The 21,484-nt window shown below is 46.4% G+C and overlaps 2 protein-coding genes across 2 annotated transcripts in view; both read right to left on the bottom strand.

Annotated features, from left to right (window-relative positions):
- Window positions 1-9,979: 9,979 nt before the first annotated feature.
- Window positions 9,980-18,665, bottom strand: LOC144497672 (uncharacterized). Its single transcript, XM_078219115.1, has 3 exons — window positions 18,576-18,665; window positions 12,700-12,996; window positions 9,980-11,059 (listed from the first exon to the last, which is right to left on the bottom strand). The coding sequence occupies exons 1-3, from the start codon at window positions 18,663-18,665 to the stop codon at window positions 10,751-10,753; spliced, it is 696 nt and encodes a 231-aa protein (XP_078075241.1). The 3' UTR covers window positions 9,980-10,750.
- Window positions 18,666-19,768: 1,103 nt separating this feature from the next.
- LOC144496914 (flotillin-1-like) overlaps window positions 19,769-21,484 on the bottom strand; it is a 41,980-nt gene continuing 40,264 nt past the window's right edge. The window contains exon 13 of the mRNA XM_078217531.1: window positions 19,769-20,781. Within this exon, the coding sequence (XP_078073657.1) occupies window positions 20,752-20,781 (30 nt within the window). The 3' untranslated portion in view covers window positions 19,769-20,751. The remainder of the gene's footprint in view (window positions 20,782-21,484) is intronic.

Genomic DNA, 21,484 nt, shown 5'->3' with positions numbered 1-21,484 from the left:
CTTGTTACGAACTGGCTTCCTAACCTAGAGAGAGATGGCAAAAAAACAGAATCTGTTAGAACATCAACACATTATTGCACTGCACAGACTGGAGATATTGTTAAAATGAAGTAATATTCCCAAAATTAATTTTAAACACAAGCTATATATATATATATATATATATATATATATATAGAGCTTGTATATATATATAAAACAAATTAATTAGGATTATATTACTAGATGCAATATATATATATAATTGGGCTTTTGGAGGTAACAACAAAGGACATTATATTCTAAACGTTACACTGAGTGGGATGTTGCAGGCAGTAACAAATTAATTAAATTATATTCTACGTATATCACACTAATATATAGAATATATCGAACTTACAGGCATAATAAAATTAAATTATAAACCATATATCACACTAACTTAGTGGGGTACAGCTGTCAATAATAAATTAATTAAATTATATTCTTCTGACCCGTTAACATACTGGAACATTGCAAGCAGTAACAAATTAACTAAATTATATTCTTTTGACACGTTAACAGTGAGATATTGCAGATAGTAATCAATAAATTTTATTTTATATATTAGACGAACTTAGTAAGATATTTCAGCAGCAGCAAATTAACGAAGTTACATTCGAACAAAGTGGGACATTGCAGGCAGTATTTAATTGAATTATATTGTATACCAGATGAAATTAGTGGGATATTTCAAGCAGCAATTAACTCATTAAGTTATATTCTTTGGACATGTTAACATAGTGGGATATTGCAAGCTGCAACAAATTAATTAAGTTATACTCTACAGAATAACTTCACTCGCCAGAGTTTGTGAATGACGAACCGTCTGTGCTGGCTGCAGTGTTTATGATGGATCAGATTACTTAGTCGTTGTATCGCGTTGCTGTTCATGGGATCTTACTGTGCCCATACTTGGGGGTACTGTCTACCCAGTCACTTTCCCCCACCTACATTGCAAACGGCTGAAAAGTAATTCCTTCCTGGGGCCCCAAAAATAAGATTAGAAAAGATGCGGGGGTTTGCTGAGTATGTGAGTGTGTCAGGGGGCCTGTGCTGAATGTGTTTTGTGTGTCATGATGTGGAGATGCCGGCGTTGGACTGGGGTAAACACAGTAAGAAGTCGAGCAACACCAGGTTAAAGTCCTCCATGTACAAATCCTCAGTATACACAGGATCTGCTCGGATGAAGAGGATCGCAACAGACACCTGCAGACGCTGAAAAATGCCCTCATAAGAACAGGATATGGCGCTCGACTCATCGATCGACAGTTCCGACGCGCCACAGCGAAAAACCGCACCGACCTCCTCAGAAGAAAAACATGGGACACGGTGGACAGAGTACCCTTCGTCGTCCAGTACGTCCACGGAGCAGAGAAACTACGACATCTCCTCCGGAGCCTTCAACATGTCATTGATGAAGACGAACATCTCGCCAAGCCCATCCCCACACCCCCACTATTTGCCTTCAAACAACCGCACAACCTCAAACAGACCATTGTCCGCAGCAAACTATCCAGCCTTTAGGAGAACAGTGACCACGACACCACACAACTCTGCCACAGCAACCTCTGCAAGATGTGCCAGATCATCGACACGGATGCCATCATCTCACGCGAGAACACCATCCACCAGGTACACGGTACATACTCTTGCAACTCGGCCAATGTTGTCTACCTGTTACGCAGGTTTATTTGGTAGCAAATGCCATTAGCTTTCGGAGCCCTGCTCCTTCGTCAGATGGAGTGGATATCTGACGAAGGAGCAGCGCTCCGAAAGCTAATGGCATTTACTACCAAATAAACCTGTTGGACTTTAACCTGGTGTTGTTAAAACTCTTACTGTGTTTACCCCAGTCCAACGCCAGCATCTCCACATCATACCTGTTACGCTGCAGGAAAGGATGTCCCGAGGCATGGTATATTTGGGAAACCATGCAGAGGCTACGACAATGGATGAATGAACACCGCTCGACAATCACCAGGCAAGACTGTTCTCTTCCTGTTGGGGAGCACTTCAGCGGTCACGGGCATTCAGCCTCTGATCTCCGGGTAAGCGCTCTCCAAGGCGGCCTTCACGACAGCACAGAATCGCTGCACAGAGACTGATAGCCAGGTTCCACACACATGAGGACGGCCTCAACCGGGATATTGGGTTCATGTCACACTATCTGTAACCCCCACAACCTGCCTGGATGTGCAAAATCTCACGAGCTGTCCTGTCTGGAGACAATACACATCTCTTTAACCTGTGCTTAATGCTCCCTCCACTCACATTGTCTGTACTTTTAAGACTTGATTAGCTGTAAAGACTCACATTCCAATCATTATTCATGTAAATTGAGTTTGTGTCTTTGTGTCCTGTTTGTGATCAGAACTCCCACCCACCTGACGAAGGAACAGCCTGTTCTGAAAGCTAGTGGCTTTTGCTACCAAATAAACCTGTTGGACTTTAACCTGGTGTTGTAAGACTTCTTATTGTGTTTGTGTGTGTCAGGGTGTCTGTGCTGAGTGTGTGTGTCAGGGTGTCTGTGCTGAGTGTGTGTCAGGGTGTCTGTGCTGAGTGTGTGTGTGTCAGGGTGTCTGTGCTGAGTGTGGGTGTGTGTGTGTGTCAGGGGGTCTGTGCTGAGTGTGGGGACGGTGTGCTGAGTGTCTAGGTTAAGGTGAGGAGGAGTGCCTGCCTACTGCTGTTCTTGTTGGGCTACAGGGGGGGGGTAGAGACAGTTACCTGCGGCGGTGGATAGAGGACTCGGCGCGCTCGCTTCTTCGGGACCCGGGGTGGGCAGAGCCGCTCCGGTTTGGGCTCGAAGGTGAAAACCAGCGTCTGGCTTCGGCTTGAGCATCCGGGGAACTTCCTACTCTGGCACACGAGGCAGTGTCTGGCCAAATACATGATACTCTTGGCTTCTCTCTCGCTTTTGATGGCTTAAGAACAGGTTTGAGTCGTGCTGGGTTCCCTCTGTAATGTCCCAGCCTCTCTCCTCCAGCCCTTCTTATCAGCTTTCTGGTGGGCTGGCCCCTTGTTTCCTGAGCACTCACCCGAGCCAATAGCAAAAGCCTCACTGGCTTTTTCCACTTGGCTTTTCGAGTCATTTGCAGCCACAATCTTCTTTCCCCACCCCTCTGACCCCGGTCAAGTTAAATAGGGTAATTCCCCTTTGCAATGCTCTGGGGTTGCACAGAAGGAGGTCATTCAGCCCATCGAATCTGCACCGACTCTCCGACAACAAACCCACACATTTACCCTGCTAATAGAGTCATAGAACTTTACAGCATGGAAACAGGCCCTTTGGCCCAACTTGTCCATGCTGCCCCTTTTTTTAACCATTAAACTAGTCCCAATTGCCCACATTTGGCCCACATACACAGTGGCACAGTGGTTACAACTGCTGCCTCACGGCGCCAGGGACCCAGGTTCAATTCCTGCCTTGGGTCACTGTCTTTGTGGAGTTTGCACATTCTCCCCATGTCTGTGAGGGTTTCCTCCAGGTGCTCCAGTTTCCTCCCACAGTCCAAAGATGTGCAGGAAAGGTTGATTGGTCATGATACATTGTTCCTTTGTGTTCAGAGATGTGTAGGTTAGGGAGATTAGCAGGATAAATAGGTGGGGTTACAGGGTGGGATTGTGGTCAGTGCAAGCTTGATGGGCTGAATGGACTCCTTCTGCACTGTAGGGATTCTATGATCCTTCTCTGATTCTATATTATGACAGGTGACCACAATCCTAGTCAAAGAGGTTGGGATATCTCAAAGGAGGAGTGATATAGCGAGGCGGAGGAGTTAAGGGAGGGTGATTCAGAGCTCAGGCTCCAGGTAGCCGAAGGGACGGCCCTCCAGAGTAGAGCAAAGAAAACCAGGGATTTTTTGATTTGATTTATTATTGTCACATGTATCAATACATAAGTATTGTTTCTTGCGCGCTATATAGACAAAGCATTTCATACATAGAGAAGGAAAGGAGTGGGTGCACAATGTAGTGTTACAGTTATAGCTAGGGTGTAGGGAATGATCAACTTAATGCGAGGTAGGTCCATTCAAAAGTCTGACAGCAGCTGGGAAGAAGCTGTTCTTCAGCCGGTTGGTACGTGACCTCTGGCTTTTGTCTGGTGGAAAGTGGAAGGGTGTGGCTGGAATTTTACCATCATGCCCACCCAGGAATCGGGGCAGGCGCAGCTCGCAGAACGGAATACTCCATGGGCCCCAGGTGGGATTTTCCGAGCCTCCCACGAATGAAGTCATAAAATACCGGCCAGTATGTCTGTGGTGTGTGGGGTCCTTGATTATGCATCAGACCCTGTAATTGGAGGAGCGTAGAAGTCTTGGAGAGTCGTAGGATCAGCGGGAGGTTACAAAAATAGGGAAGAGGATAAGGCTGGAGCAAGTGTGGGATTGTGGTCAGTGCAGGCTTGATGGGCTGAATGGACTCCTTCTGCACTGTAGGGATTGGGCCAGGAACCCCAATAGTGAGCAATAGTGATGATTGGTGGATAGGAGTTGCATGAATTAGGATACAGGCGACAGATTTCTGATTGAGCTCAGGTTTACAGAGGGCGAGTGCCTGGCGAACAGAAGATGGAGCTTGTCTCCAGGCATAACTTCCCTCATTCTCAGGGGGACAGAAACATCAGCTCACCCCATCCCATCAGGACCAATGTTCCAGCAGTTCTGGAGTAACAATTCAACAAAGTCCCTTCAATGTTGTCAGATGTAATGGGGATAATGTCCAATGTTCAAAAATCTGAAAACATGTACCAACCGACTCAAGAACAGCTTCTTCCCTGCTGCCATCAGAATTTTGAATTGTCCTATCACATGTTAAGCTGATCTTTCTCCTCACCATATTGGTAATTCGACCATCCGTTTTGCACTTTTGACTTTTATACTTTTGAATTACCATGTACCATGTATTAAGCTGATCTTTCTCTACACCCTAGCTATGAATGTAACACCATATTCTGCACCCTCTCCTTTCCTTCTCCCGTACGTACTCTATGAACGGTATGTTTTGTCTGTATAGCGGACATGAAACAATACATTTCACTGTATCCCAATACATGTGGCAATAGTAAATCAGATTAATTCAATTTGGCCAATGGTATGCACAGGGTCATAAGGAATCTGACAGAGATAGGTCACCCCTCTCAATTTCCCTTTCCAATGTGAGTAGTTCCTAGATTTTTCACAACCAAATCATTTTCCAATCTAATTGCATCAAATGCACCACTTTTTAAGAATCTGTATAGTACATGGAAATTCCCTGGAATGGATTTTCCTGGGAGGGAGTATGGGGGGTGGGGTGGGGTGCATATTGGAGGAGGCACGGTATAGGGTTGTCTCTGCACAGGCCTTGTAGGAAAGTCAAGTGGGCAAGAGAGGCACAACCAGGACAGAGCCCCAACAGCTGAGCCAGGCTGCGGAACAGGAAAATACTGCCGTCATGGGCTCTCCTTCCAGTTCTCCAGTGGCCGGCCCCCAGCCCAAAACCTACTCATCCACACTCTCTGCATTCCAGGCATTTTCTGTCTAACGCTCAAGTTCCCAGTGTTTCCCAGCCTTCCCAAACAATCCTATAAGCGAACCCTCTCACTTTCTCAGATAGCACGTCCATCGGGCTGAATGGCCTCTTTCTGCGCTGTACATATCCATAAATATTGGAGATTGCAATGTTTGGTGTCGATTCCATATCTGGAATCAAGGATTAGTTTGGGGTGAATTTGGAAGTTGTAAGCAACTGAAACACTGGAGAGAGTGATCATAACTGAAGTGCTGATGGGAAGAGAGTGAGAGAAACATAAATGCCAGATCAGCTTGACGTGCAGGGTGATGGGTTCTTGGTTGAATAGCAAGCTCTTTCACATTGTCCTCCCTTCTGTCACTGAAGGTTCTCCTGTCTCTCTGCTGATTTACACAACCATGGATTTTCCAAGCCAGAACAATCACACATTTGTGGCTACAGGAAACCCACTACGGCCCTCTGGGTGTCAGTGTACATTCCAAGAAGTGAGTGGCTGCGCTCGGACTGTGTGTGACTGATGTCAGGTTGCAAATAAGTCATTCTTCAAATAATTTGTTTTTGAGAAAATGATACCAATCTTGAAACAGTCATTTCCTGTTCAATAAGTGGATGGATGTCTCGACCGACAGATGTCATATCAATAACTGGGTATTTCCACCTTGATAACTTCATCTCACTCCATCCCTGCCTCAGCCTCTCTTGCTGCTCAAGCACTGAATTCTGTTTTTTGTTACCTTCAACGTTTCAATGCTCTCAGAGTTGGCCTATCCATCTTGCATCCCCTGTAAATCTGAGTGAATCTAATGCGTTGCTGTCCTAACGCCCACCAGATTCTGTTTTTGCACATCACCCCTGTGCTCGCTGACCTATATTAGCTCCTGCACTGCTATTGTCTCCATTTTAAATCTCTTGCCCTTGTTTTCAAATCTCTCCACAGCGTTACCTTCCTCTCTAATCTCTGTAACCTCCTCCAGTCCCTCCAACCTTCTGAGATTGCTGCATTCCTCCAATAGTGGCCTCTTAAACACCCCTGATCATAATGGCATCAGGGTGGCACAGTGGTTAGCATTACTAGTGACCTGCGTTCGATTCCTGGCTTGGGTCACTGTCTGTGCGGAGTCTGTACGTTCTCCCCATGACTGCGTGGACTTTCCTCCACAGTCCGAAAGACTTGCTGAAAGATGTGCTGGTTCGGTGCATTGACCATGCTAAATTCTCCCTTGGTATACCCGAACAGGTGCTGGAATGTGGCAATTAGAGGATTTTCACAGTAACTTCATTGCAGTGTTAATGTAAACTACTTGTGACACTGATAAATAAACCTTAAACTTTAAAATCAATTGCACCCTTGGGGCAGTGTGGAGTTTGCACATTCTCCCCGTTTATAATTGTGGGTTTCCTCCGGGTGCTCTGGTCTCCTCCCAAATTCCAACAATGTGCAGGTTAGATGGATTGGCCATGATAAATTGCCCCTTTGTTTCCAAAGAGGTGCAGGTTAGATGAATTAGCCATGGTAAATGTGTGGGGTTAGTGATAGGGCAGAGAAACGGACTTGAGTAAGTTACTCTGTCAGGGAGTCGGTGCAGACGTGATGGGCTGAATGGTCTCTTCTGCATTATAGGGATTCTATGATTCTCTAATTGCTGCAACATTGGCGGCTGTACCTTTGGTTGCCTCGGCCCAAAGCTCTGGAATGCCTTTGCCCCTCGACACCACTTTCCTTCTTTAAGACACTCTTTAGTATCCACCTCTTTGACCAAACATTACATGTTGCCTGTCCAAATTCTCCTTCTGAATCAAATTCTGTTCACTTATTGCTCCCACAAATTGCATCTTGCATGTACTTACTGCATTAAAGGTGCTATAGAAATGCAAGGTGTGCTTGCACAATGATAATGAAACATCTGAACCCATGATCTGCTGCACCAAGGCTGACAAAAATTATGGGAGGGGTGAAATTGGTCTTCGAGGGGAGCAAGAAATGAGTGCTGGTAGAATGAAAGCTTGTTTCAGAGTGACTTTGAGAGCAAAGACATCTGGTTAGGAAGGCGCTGTCAAAGGAGCGATCATGAGTTGCTGCAGTGCATCTTTTAGATGGTACACACGGCTGCCACGATGCATTCGAGGTGGAGGGAGTGGATGTTTGTGAATGGGGTGCCAATCAAGCGGGGCTGCTTTGTCCTGGATGGTGTTGAGCTTCCTGAGTGTTGTTGGAGCTGTACCCATCCAGGCACTCATCAGAAAGAGGGGGAGGCGATGACCTTGTAGTAGTATTAATCCAGAAACTTAGCTCATGTTTTAGAGACTCAGGTTTGAATCCTGTGATGGCCAATGGTGGAATTTGAATTCGATTTTAAAAATTTGGCATTAAGAATCGACTGATGACCATGAAACCATTGTCGATTGTTGGAAAAACACATCTGGTTCACTAATGTCCTTTGGGGAAGGAAATATACTGTCCTTACCTGGTCTGGCCTACATGTGACTCCAGAGTCACAGCAATGTGGTTGACTCTCTGCCTTCTAAAATAGCCAAACAAGCCACTCAGTTGCAAGGTTAACTAGGGATGGGCAATAAATGCTGGCCAACAGCACTGGCCAGTGAGTGATGCCTACGTCCCACGAATGAATAACAAAAAAAATCGCACTCCTGACTTGTGCCTTGTAGATGGCTTTGGGGGTCAGGAGATGAGTTGCTCACCTCAGAAATCCGAGCCTCTGATCTGCTCTTGGGGCCACAGCAGTGCTGTGGCTAGTCCATTTCAGTTTCTGGTCACTGCTAACCCTCCAGGATGTTGATAGTGGGGGAATTCAGTGATGGTAATGCCATTGAATGTCAAGGGCCTATCATTAGATCTGCTCTTGTTGGAGACCAACATTGCCCAGCGCTTGTGTGGCACAAAGCTACTTTTTGAATTGATTTATTATTGTCACATGTATTGGTATACAGTGAAAAGCATTGCTTCTTGCACACTATACAGAGAAAGCATACCGTACATAGGGAAGGAAAGAGAGAGCGCAGAATGCAGTGTTACAGCCATAACTTTCCACCTGCCAGCCCAAGCCTGGATATTGTCCAGATGCATTTGGACATTGTTGGAGGGATCGAACAAACTGAATCTTCGAGGCCATATAGAGCTTCAACAAAAATGGTTTTATTCAACATGCATGAGGGAGAGCACTCGAAGCTGCTTCCGAGCTACTCTGCTAATCCTGCAATTTTATACATTCCTATACTATTTCACATTACAATGTATTGTGAGATTTTGAATAGCTTGTTATTTTAAACGTGTTAAAAGTTCTGGTTTTAACAGATTGTGTTGCTCCATTGTCCTGTGTGCTTTTATCTTTAATTATTCTTTTGCACAATTCCTGTCTACGTTGCTGTAATATCAAAGCACTGCAAGCAACTTCTCGAATGCAGATTTTGATTGTGTGTGTCAATTGTCACCATCTCCCCAATACTTGATTAGTTTTCTGGAGGCAAAATAGATTCTGTGCATCCTCGCCAGACATTGTGGGGTCATGATAGGTGGTATTGATTCTTTATTGCTGCTGTAACCTCCGAAGGGTATCACTTGGGGTGAGTGTCTCGTTCTGTCTGGGAAGTAGTTACTTGTAATTTGTCATGTGTCTACCTGCAGTGAGTTTGGATATTACAATTAGGCTGCTTGTTTAACCCTTTCCGTTCTTTCCTATCTTGCTGCAGCCTAAGCTCCCTGGGAGCCCTACTACAGACTTGGACTTCATTAGTATCTGATGAATCACAAATGGTGCTGAACATACTGCAACAATCAGCGAATATCCCCATTTCTGACCCATAATACAAGGAAGCTCATTGAGTTCACATATCCAATTCGCTAGTTCATCCCAAAGACTTGCAGGAAACATGTACTTGAGGATTTGGAAATATTTCTCCATTTCCTAGACAATGACAATAAAAAACAACCAAAGGTGTTTTCTACAGAACACGTTATATTCCAATATAATCGGTCTTTTTTTTTCTTTGATGGGATTTGGGCATTGCTTGAACTAAACAATTCCCCTTGAACAGAGTCTCTTGCTAGGCCATTTAAGAATCAGCCACACTGCTGTGGGTCTGGAGTCACAAGTAGGCCAGACTGGGTAAGAATAGCAGATTTCAGCAGTGTTTAGCAGGGACCTGTGCCAGGGACCTGGGTTTGATACCCAGCTTGGGTCACTGTCTGTGTGGAGTCTGCGCATTCTCTGCACATCTGCGTGGGATTCCTCCAGGTGCTCTGGTTAAACACACCCCACCCCCAATCTGAAAGATGTACTGGATAACATTGACCATGCTAAATTCTCCCTCAGTGTATCCAAACAAGTGCCAGAATGTCGTGAATAGGGAATTTCACAGTAACTTCATTGCAGTGTTAATGTACCCCTACTTATGACACTAATAAGAAATAAAAGAAAATAAAGGATGTGAGTGAAACAGATGGATTTTATTTTAATGACAATCAACAATCGCTTGTTCATTAGATTTTTAATACAATTTAATTTCAATTCTGATTTCACAATCCGCCTGTCATAGTGGGATTCACATCACCCTGGCTCTCTGCATTGATAGTCCAGTGACAATACCACTGCGCCACCACCTCGCCTTTATTTTCACCCAACGAGTCATGCTGTTCATGGAACATACCATGTTTGAAAATTCAAACATGTGTGGACATGCATGTTTGATCCAGCCACAGTCAAACTTTGGTACCAAGTTTGTTTCCACCCAACTGGTGAGCTTAACAGGCCAGGCTTAGTACATGAAAGCTGTGCCTTAGTGTACATGTTAAGACAGTTTAAATCTTTATAAATACATCTTATAAATAAATGAGATGCAATAAATAGATATATTTCAACAATAAATAAAAGCTGCGGCAGTTCAGAGGCAAATGAACTGCTCATGTGAGTCGCTTCAGCAACAGGATTAGACGGATGTTTTAAAGTCCGGAGCAAAGGTGGAATCCCACAATCACTTTTGGTTTCAGGTGCCAGTCCCAAGCTCTCTTGCAGTGGGTTTCCCGATGCTTTTCCAGGTCCGGTGATCTGAAGGTATTAGAACACCCAACATACAACATTTCGACCAGGACAAAACGTGGGTCAGCTTTTCTTTCAGTCCCTTTAATGTGGAGTCAGCACCCAGTGTATGTATCACAATAACAATCACAAGGCAGCTTCCCCACCGTGAGGGGAGAAACCAATCACCCTACAGCTTTGAAAAGGCAGAGGGCGATGACACTTGTAGCCTGGCGCCAGTACCCTCCTCCTGCAGGTTGCTGCTGGGTGTAGTTAGGTCCCACTCCGGGGAGGAACATGTCAGGCAGCACACCACCGTCTGGAGATGAAAGGGGCTGGACAGACACTGAGGCTTCCTCCGCTACGCTCAGCTTCGAAGTGAGGAGACTCACTCCTTCTTCGGTGGCGGTGCACAGCTGGAAAATGAAGATGGAGAGGAGGAACAGGAGCAGCCTCTTGGCCACATCCTTCTTGTTACGAACTGGCTTCCTAACCTAGAGAGAGATGAAAAAAAACAGAAACTGTTAGAACATCAACACGGTTACATTATTGCACTGCACTGACTGGAGATATTGTTAAAATGAGACAATATTCCCAGAATTAATTTTAAACACAAGCTACACACACACATATAGATATATATGAGTGGGATGTTGCAGGCAGTAACAAATTAATTAAATTATATTCTATATATAACACACTAATATATAGAACTTACAGGCATAATAAATTAATTAAATTATATTCTTTTGACACGTTAACAGTGGGGTATTGCAAGCAGTAATAAATTAAAGTATATTTCTGATATCATTAACGTAGTTGGATATTGCAAGCAGTAACAAATTAATTATATTTCAAATATTAGACTAACTTAGTGGGATACTTTAGCAGCAACAAATTAACTCCACTCAGGTTACATTCTAACAAAGTGGGATATTGCAGGCAGTATTTAATTGAATTATATAATATATCAGACTAAAGTAGTGGGATATTTCAAGCAGCAATTAACTCATTAAGTTATATTCTTTGGACATGTGAACATAGTGGGATATTGCAAGCTGCAACAAATTAATTAAGTTATAAACAAATAAAATTACAGAACAGGAACAGGCCCTTCAAGCCTGTACCGACCATGCTGCTACTCTACAGAGTAATGCTAACGAACTGGTATAATGCGGGCAGCAACTTCAGTCGCCAGAGTTTGTGAATGACGAACTGTCTGTGCTGGGTGCAGTGCTTATGAAGGATCAGATTACTTAGTCGCTGTATCGCGTTGCTATTCGTGGGATCTTACTGTGCCCATACTTGGGGGTACTGTCTACCCCGACACTTTCCCCCACCTACATTGCAAACGGCTGAAAAGTAATTCCTTCCTGGGGCCCCAAAAATGAAATTAGAAAAGAGGCGGGGGTTTGCTGTGTGGGTGCGTGTGTATGTGAGGGGGGATAGGTGCTGAATGTGTGAGAGTGTGTGTGTGTCGGGGGTCTGTGCTGAGTGTGTGTGTGTGTTTGTCGGGGGTCTGTGCTGAGTGTGTGTGTGTGTGTGTGTCGGGGGTCTGTGCTGAGTGTGGGTGTGTGTGTGTCGGGGGTCTGTGCTGAGTGTGGGTGTGTGTGTGTGTCGGGGGTCTGTGCTGAGTGTGTGTGTGTGTGTGTCAGGGGTCTGTGCTGAGTGTGTGTGTGTGTGTGTCAGGGGTCTGTGCTGAGTGTGTGTGTGTCAGGGAGTCTGTGCTGAGTGTGGGTGTGTGTGTGTGTATCAGGGAGTCTGTGCTGAGTGTGTGTGTGTGTGTCAGGGGTCTGTGCTGTGTGTGTGTGTGTGTCAGGGGTCTGTGCTGAGTGTGTGTGTGTGTCAGGGGTCTGTGCTGAGTGTGTGTGTGTGTCAGGGAGTCTGTGCTGAGTGTGGGTGTGTGTGTGTCGGGGGTCTGTGCTGAGTGTGGGTGTGTGTGTGTGTGTGTATCAGGGAGTCTGTGCTGAGTGTGGGTGTGTGTGTGTCGGGGGTCTGTGCTGAGCGTGGGTGTGTGTGTCAGGGGGTCTGTGCTGAGTGTGGGGAGGGTGTGCTGAGTGTCTGGGTTAAGGCGAGGAGGAGTGCCTGCCTACTGCTGTTCTTGTTGGGCTACAGGGGGGGTAGAGACAGTTACCTGCGGCGGTGGATAGAGGACTCGGCGCGCTCGCTTCTTCGGGACCCGGGGTGGGCAGAGCCGCTCCGGTTTGGGCTCGAAGGTGAAAACCAGCGTCTGGCTTCGGCATAAGCGTCCGGGGAACTTCCTACTCTGGCACACGAGGCAGTGTCTGGACGAACACGATATTCTTGGCTTCTCTCTCGCTTCTGATGGTTTAAGTTCGGGCTTGAGTTGTGCTGAGTTCCCTCTGTAATGTCCCAGCCTCTCTCCTCCAGCCCTTCTTATCAGCTTTCTGGTGGGCTGGCCCCATGTTTCCTGAGCATTCACGCGAGCCAATAGCAAAAGCCTCACTGGCTTTTTCTACTTGGTTTTTCGAGTCATTTGCAGCCACTCTTCTTTCCCCACCCCCCCTGACCCCGGTCAAGTTAAATAGGGTACTTCCCCTATGCAACGCTCTGGGGTTGCGCAGAAGGAGGTCATTCAGCCCATCGAATCTGCACCGACTCTCGACAACAATCACACACATTTACCCTGCTAATAGAGTCATAGAGCTTCGCAGCATGGAAACAAGCCCTTCGGCCCAACTTGTCCATGCTGCCCCTTTTTTTAGCCGCCTAGCTAGTCCAATTGCCCACATTTGGCCCATATCCACGGTGGCACAGTGGTTAGCACTGCTACCTCACAACACCAGAGATCCAGGTTCAATTCCTGTTTTGGGTCATTGTCTGTGTGAAGTTTGCACATTCTCCCTGTGTCTGCGTGGGTTTCCTCCGGGTGCTCCAGTTTTCTCCCACAGTCCAAAGACATGCTGGTTAGGTGGACTGGCCATGCTCAATCCTCCCTCAGTGTACCCGAACAGGTGCTGGACTGTGGTGATTAGGAGATTTTCACGTAACTTCATTGCAATGTTAATATAAGCCTACTTGTGACTAGTAAATAAATTTTATTTCCTTCAATGCATCTTACCCGTGTACCTGTCCAAATGGTTTTTAAAAGACAAAATTGTACCCGCCTCTACTACTACATCTGGCAGCTTATCCCAGACATTCACCACCCTGTGTGTGAAAAAAATTGCCTCTCTAGACCCTTTTGTATCTCTCCTCTCTCACCTTAACCTATGCCCTCTAGTTTGAGACTCCCCTACCTTTGGGAAAAGATGGTGACTCTCTAACTGATCTATGCCCCTCAATATTTTATCGACCTCTATAAGATCACCCCTCAGCCTTCTACGCTCCAAGAGAAAAAAATCCCAGTCTATCCAGCCTCTCCTTATAACTCAAAAGTCCTGGTCGCATCCCAGTAAATCTTTTCTGCATTCTTTCTAGTTTAATAATATCCTTTCTATAATAGGGCGACCAGAACTGTACGCAGTATCCAAGTGTGGCCTTACTCATGTCTTGTACTACATCTTGTGCTTCAACAAGACGTCACAACTCCTGTATTCAATGTTCTGACTAAATCTTCCGAATCTACACATATTGGGGCACTAAGGGACAATTTAGCATGGCCAATTCACCTAACCTGGAGTGTGGGAGGAAACCAGAGCACTCAGAAGAAACCCATGCAGACATGGAGAGAATGTACAAACTCCACACAGACATTCACCCAAGGCCAGAATTGAACCCAGGTCCCTGGCGTTGTGAAGCAGCAGTGCTAACCATTGTGCCATCGTAGGCGGTTACAAATTTGAATTTGAATTGTATAACAAACTTCCATTCACTTACTCCCACAATCCAAAAGATGTGCTGGTTAGGTGCATTGGCCGTGCTAAATTCTCCCTCAGTGTACCCGAACAGGTGCTGGAGTGTGGCAACTGGGGGATTTTCACAGTAACCTCATTGCAGTGTTACTGTAAGCCTTTTTATGTCACTAATAAATAAACTTCAAACGTTTAAACAACAAGAAGTCAACCAATGTCTTTCCCTTTCTATCAAACCCAATCTTTCTTTCCCCTCTGCTTCATTGTGAATTTAAGGTTTCTTCAGATGTTACTGATGCTATGAATTAGTGAAGGGTTTGCTTTTGATGCTGTGTACATTCAGCACTGTCTCTCTGGCCAATGCAAAACTCAGTAAGAGTTTTAACAACACCAGGTTAAAGTCCAACATGTTTATTTGGAAGCAAATGCAAAACTGTCAGTGAAAAAGGGTCAATGTTCCCTCAAACCTGTTGATTTATTCTGCCATTAAAATGACGCAGCATCACCCTCTGCTGGCGGAGGGATGGTATGACACGATTACAGCAAAACTCGCCTGGGATTTATTACAATTTGCATGCTGTGGGCGGGATCTTGCCCCAAATTGTCTTTTTTTTAATTTCAAAAATATACTTTATTCACAAAGAAAAACTCTCCGATAAAACATTGCAAAATTACAGATCCAAAAGTCATAAACAGTGCAAAAAAGAATCATTTTTACAGTACAATACAGTGCTTATTTACAAAAACATTACATTTCGTTACATTTCATTTCTTAAAAATATATACATGTGTCAGAGTTTTCTGTGTGCCGTTATTTTTCAGGTTGGCACACAGTTACGCAGGCCGAGGGTATTCTGCAGTTACCCGGCCCTCGGTCTGCCTCGGTTGAGACGCTTTACACGGTGGCCTTTCCCCATTGTGCCTTGGCGGCGGCTGCCCCAAGCTTGAGCGCGTCCCTCAGCACGTAGTCCTGAACCTTGGAATGTGCCAGTCTGCAACACTCGGTCGAGGACAATTCTTTCAGCTGGAAGATCAGCAAGTTTCGGGCGGACCAAAGCGCGTCCTTCACCGAGTTGATGACCCTCCAGCTGCAGTTGATATTTGTCTCGGTGTGTGTCCCTGGAAACAGCCCGTAGAGCACAGAGTCCTGCGTCACCGAGCTGCCCGGGACGAACCGCGACAAATACCACTGCATCTCGTTCCAGACCTTCTTTGCAAAGGTACATTCCACAAGGAGGTGTGCGACCGTCTCATCACCCCCGCAGCCGCTTCAAGGGCAGCGTGCGGTGAGGTTGAGACCCCGGGCGTACATAAAGGGATCTGACGGGGAGTGCCCTTCTCACCACCAGCCAAGCCAGGTCTTGGTGCTTGTTTGTGAGTTCTGGTGATGAGGCATTCTGCCAAATGACATTGACAGTCCGCTCAGGGAACCATCCGACAGGATCTGCAATTGTCTTATCCACAGTAAGAAGTTTAACAACACCAGGTTAAAGTCCAACAGGTTTATTTGGTAGCAAAAGCCACACAAGCTTTCGAAGCTCTAAGCCCCTTCTTCAGGTGAGTGGGAATTCTGTTCACAAACAGAGCTTATAAAGACACAGACTCAATTTACATGAATAATGGTTGGAATGCAAATACTTACAACTAATCAAGTCTTTAAGAAACAAAACAATGGGAGTGGAGAGAGCATCAAGACAGGCTAAAAAGATGTGTATTGTCTCCAGACAAGACAGCCAGTGAAACTCTGCAGGTCCACGCAACTGTGGGAGTTACAAATAGTGTGACATGAACCCAATATCCCGGTTGAGGCCATCCTCGTGTGTGTGGAACTTGGCTATCAGTTTCTGCTCAGCGACTCTGCGCTGTCGTGTGTCGCGAAGGCCGCCTTGGAGAACGCTTACCCGAATATCAGAGGCCGAATGCCCGTGACCGCTGAAGTGCTCCCCAACAGGAAGAGAACAGTCTTGCCTGGTGATTGTCGAGCGGTGTTCATTCATCCGTTGTCGCAGCATCTGCATAGTTTCCCCAATGTACCAGACGCTGCGACAACGGATGAATGAACACCGCTCGACAATCACCAGGCAAGACTGTTCTCTTCCTGTTGGGGAGCACTTCAACGGTCACGGGCATTCGGCCTCTGATATTCGGGTAAGCGTTCTCCAAGGCGGCCTTCGCGACACACGACAGCGCAGAGTCGCTGAGCAGAAACTGATAGCCAAGTTCCGCACACACAAGGACGGCCTCAACCGGGATATTGGGTTCATGTCACACTATTTGTAACTCCCACAGTTGTGTGGACCTGCAGAGTTTCACTGGCTGTCTTGTCTGGAGACAATACACATCTTTTTAGCCTGTCTTGATGCTCTCTCCACTCCCCTTGTTTTGTTTCTTAAAGACTTGATTAGTTGTAAGTATTCGCATTCCAACCATTATTCATGTAAATTGAGTCTGTGTCTTTATAAGCTCTGTTTGTGAACAGAATTCCCACTCACCTGAAGAAGGGGCTTAGAGCTTCGAAAGCTTGTGTGGCTTTTGCTACCAAATAAACCTGTTGGACTTTAACCTGGTGTTGTTAAACTTCTTACTGTGTTTACCCCAGTCCAACGCCGGCATCTCCACATCATTGTCTTATCCCACAGAGCGTGTTGACGTCCAGAGTGTGTCCCCAAGTCTGAGGTACCTGACAATACGTTGGTACATGTGTGTTTCACTCCCATTTTTGGGGCATATTATTCAGGCCAGGAAGGGAGACAGACCAGATAGTCAGCATGTCGTGGAAATGGAGATTATGTTTTGATCCTTCACCCCCGCCCTCTCCTAGCCTCTTGTGATCTCTCATCTCTATCCCCAAATTACTACTCATACACACAAACATACAAGTTAAGCAGAAAGGCACTTTGCATTTGAATCTGCTCCAACATTCAATAAGATCATAGCTTTTTTTTAAAAAAATTACAGGATGGGGGCATCGCTGGCCAGGCCAAGCATTTATTGTCTATCCCCAATTGCCCTTAATAAGGTGTTGGTGAGCTGCCTTGATGTGTAGGTACACCACAGTGCTGTTAGGGAGGGAGTTTCAGAATTTTGACCCAACAAAAGTGATCCGATGAGATCAGGCATTTTCAGAATAGTACGGCTGGTGGGGCAGCACAGTGGTTAGCTCTGCTGCCTCAGTGCCAGGGACCCGGGTTTGATTCCGGCCTTGGGTCACAGTCTGTGTGGAGTTTGCACATTCGCCCCGTGTCTGCATGGGTTTCCTCTGGGTGCTCGGGTTTCCTCTCAGTCTTAAAGATGTGCTGGTTTGGTGCAATGGCTATGCTAAATTCTTCCTCAGTGTACCCGAACAGGCGCAGGAGTGTGGTGACTCGGGGTTTTGTAGAACCTCGGCTTGCTCAGAAAGCTTTTTAATATAGCAAACTTTTCAGATGGCCAAAAGCTGATAATACATTTCCTGCATTGAGCTTTTAACATTATTGATCGAGGGATAAATATTAACTAGGCTAAAGTCTTCAGTGTTTAATTATTGCTGGAGGTTTTACGAATGTAACATTTATTTCACTTTCTGTATTATTTTCCCTCTCTCTCTATCAAAACCAATCTTCCTTTCCCCTCTGCTTCATTGTGGATTTCAGATTTTTTCAGATGTTACTGATGCAATGAATTGGTGAAGGGTTTGCTTTTGATGTTATGTACATTCAGCATTGTCTCTCCGGCCAATGCAAAACTGTCAGTGAGAAGGGGTCAATGTTCCCCTCAAACCTGTTTATTTATGCTGCCATTAAAATGATGCAGCATCACCCTCTGCTGACGGAGGGATGGTAATGACACGATTACAGCAAAAATCACCCGGGATTTATTATAAAATACAAGGTGTGATCGTCTGGGGGCGAGATTTCAATCACCAACATTCAAGGGAGCCTGAGCACGCCTGCTGCAATTCTACAAGGAAAGCCGACTCCAACCTCAATTCTGAAAGCGGCAGAAAGAGAGGAAAGCTCTGACGCCAGGACATCTTGATCTGAAACACTGGAGTTCCCTGTTGATTATTTCTTAAACTGTGCTAATGGATGGGCGTTCTTGACAGCTGATGGCCCCCATAAGCCGCAGTTGGGCGAGGCCCCCATCGGTCATATGGGTTGGGACAGTTCTAGTGGGGCAGGGTCCTTGAAAGAGACTGTTGCAGTTCTGGTGGTACCAGGTCTCTTAAAGAAATCAGAGCACTTTTGCTGGTTTCGGCTGATGGGTGAACACTCCCTGCACCTCCACAACCATCTATCCTGTGCATTTTTGGATACTGAGGGGCAATTTAGCACGGCCAAATCCACCTAACCTGCACATCGGACCATGGACTTTTATTTTCACTCCCGCCCCAATCCTCCAACCAGGTAGAGAACAGATCAGATCAATCCCAACCTCTTCAAAGGACCTTCACTACTGGAACTGCCCCAACCTCAGCTCCTGTGGCACATTGCCAGGATCTACGGTGGCACAGTAGTTAGCACTGCTGCCTCACAGCGCCAGGGTCCCAGGTTCAATTCCAGCCTCGGGTCAGTGTGTGTGTGGAGTTTACACATTCTCCCTGTGTCCACGTGGGTTTCTCCGGGTGCTCCGGTTTCCTCTCAGTCTGAAAGATGTGCGGGTTAGGTGGATTGGCTATGCTAAATTGCCCCTTAGTGCCAGGGGAATTAGCTAGTGTAAATGCATGGGGTTTATGGGGATAGGGCTTGGGTGGGATTGTAGTCAGTGCAGACACAATGGGCCGAATGGCCTCTTTCTGCACTGTGGCCCGGATTCAATTCTGGCCTTGGATGACTGTGTGGAGTTTGCACGTTCGCCCCGTGTCTGCGGGGGTTTCCTCCCACAGTCTAAAGATGTGCGGGTTAGATGGACTGGCCATACTAAATTGCCCCTTAGTGTCCAAAGATGAGCAGGGTAGATAGATTGGCCATGGTATGGGTTGCAGCGATAGAGCAGGGGTAAGATGCTCTTTCTGAGAGATGCAGGCTTAATGGGCCAAATGGCCTGCTTCTGCACTATATTGATTCTATGGGGAAGGGAGACGAATGCTAATCGGCCTCCTCCTGTTCCTGTGTCCCCTTGTCCTAGACTCCCCTCCCCCAACCACCCACCACAGTGGAACAAGGTCTTTCAAACTACTTCCCTCCCAATTGCTTTCAAGATCCTGCAAGACCTCAATCAAATTGTCTTGCAACCCCTTCCATTTCGGGCAAAACACAGACCCGGTTTCTGTAAAATCTCTCCTCGCCATCGAACCGTGCATCGGAGGTCCCAGAAAGGAGGAGGAGGTGGAGAGAGAGAGAGAGATTATAAAATGGAATGGAGAATTAACTCCTTCACCAAATGAACAAATACCAGGAGCAGACTCAAGACAGGTGAGATATTTTATTTCACTTCATCAGAGCAGCTGGACAGTTTATTTTAAAACATGCTGTCAGTAAATTCCAGGTTCTTTCTAATAAATGCTCCACCAAGGAAGATCAGGCAACAGGGTGGTTCTATAATATATACACACACAACGTACTTCAAATGACTACCAGGGGGCTGAATAGCCTGTAACAGTCTCTATTTTAACTACAATCATTAATTGGGCTGAAATATATATATATATATATTATTTAGAAAAGGGAGATTAAAGCTTAAAACAGCGGAGGTGAGTGTTACAGGGGCCACACTAAGAGTCTTGTCAAAGGAATTAATATCCCAAATTGACTGGCACGACTGGCTAAAATTTGGGGCTGGTTTCGAGACAAGAAGGTTTTTCAGTAAGGCACGGCCCCTCTTGAAGAAGAAAAGAATCCTGTTGACACATCACTGTGTTTGCTACACCCTCCCCGCCTCGGTGTACACCAGGGTGAAAACACATTGGCAGTTTGCAGGGTCTCAAACTACGAACACAACATCCCCCCCCCCCCCACCCCCCAAACCCCCCCCAACCCTCTTCCCGGACTCTCTCCCGCAATCCGGATGGATAGATTCTCATTGCAAAATGCGGGAGCGTGTGGCCACATTGTTGGTCGAAAAGACGGATGAACAAATGATTAAACGCACAGGTTAGGGCAGCTCGGACTTCTCAAAACAGGATTTAGGGAAGTAAAGCTGGAATACAGTGACCTTAAGGGATAACTATCCAGATCTGGCATTTTTCCTTCCATTGAGATTTACTAACAGGACAACAATGAGCAGGACTATAAGGTTAGATGCGAAAGACATGGGCTAAACATTGACACAGAGACGAATATACATGCAGAAGTGGAACCCTTCCCTCCCCCCAGCGTCCATGCCAGGCCACACTTGCTCCGGATGGCCCACAACGTCCATTCCATACACTCTGGCTCACTTGTTCGGTTAGCTTACGACATCCGGCTGGGTCTCGAGGATCCCTGCACACAGAATGACAGACACAGGAGGAGAATTTGGATGTTAAACTCGTAACTTTCTTCCATAATACTCACTATTGCAAACCGCTGTCAGATAGTTAAATCGACAAGACAGAAATCACTGTCCCACCCAGTCCCAGAGGGGGAAAGGACAGTGTCTGACCCACTGTCCCACCCAGTCCAAGAGGGGGAAAGGACATTGTCTGACCCACTGTCCCACCCAGTCCCAGAGGGGGAAAGGGCAGTGTCTGACCCACTGTCCCACCCAGTCCAAGAGGGGGAAAGGACATTGTCTGACCCACTGTCCCACCCAGTCCCAGAGGGGGAAAGGGCAGTGTCTGACCCACTGTCCCACCCAGTCCCAGAGGGGGAAAGGGCAGTGTCTGACCCACTGTCCCACCCAGTCCCAGAGGGGGAAAGGACAGTGTCTGACCCACTTTCCCAGCCAGTCCCAGAGGGGGAAAGGACAGTGTCTGACCCACTGCCCCACCCAGTCCCAGAGGGGAAAAGAACAGTTTGACCCACTGTCCCACCCAGTCCCAGAAGGGGAAAGAACAGTTTGACCCACTGTCCCACCCAGTCCCAGAGGGGGAAAGGACAGTGTCTGACCCACTGTCCCACCCAGTCCCAGAGGGGGAAAGGACAGTGTCTGACCCACTGCCCCACCCAGTCCCAGAGGGGAAAAGAACAGTTTGACCCACTGTCC

Source organism: Mustelus asterias, chromosome 8, assembly GCF_964213995.1.
Source record: "Mustelus asterias chromosome 8, sMusAst1.hap1.1, whole genome shotgun sequence".
Classification (NCBI taxonomy): Eukaryota; Metazoa; Chordata; class Chondrichthyes; order Carcharhiniformes; family Triakidae; genus Mustelus; species Mustelus asterias.
Note: the sequence above shows the minus strand (reverse complement) of the source record. Positions and strands in the feature narration are given on the sequence as shown.

Bases quoted from the DNA above. Each gene is read 5' to 3' on its own strand.
- LOC144497672 (XM_078219115.1), bottom strand. From the start codon at position 18,665: ATGCACAGGATAGATGGTTGTGGAGGTGCAGGGAGTGTTCACCCATCA. The intron at 12,997-18,575 runs GTACCACCAGAA...GTGAATGCTCAG, and splicing joins TGATTTCTTTAAGAGACCTG to GAAACATGGGGCCAGCCCAC. The intron at 11,060-12,699 runs GTAACTGTCTCT...ATCTCTCTCTAG, and splicing joins TCCTCTATCCACCGCCGCAG to GTTAGGAAGCCAGTTCGTAA.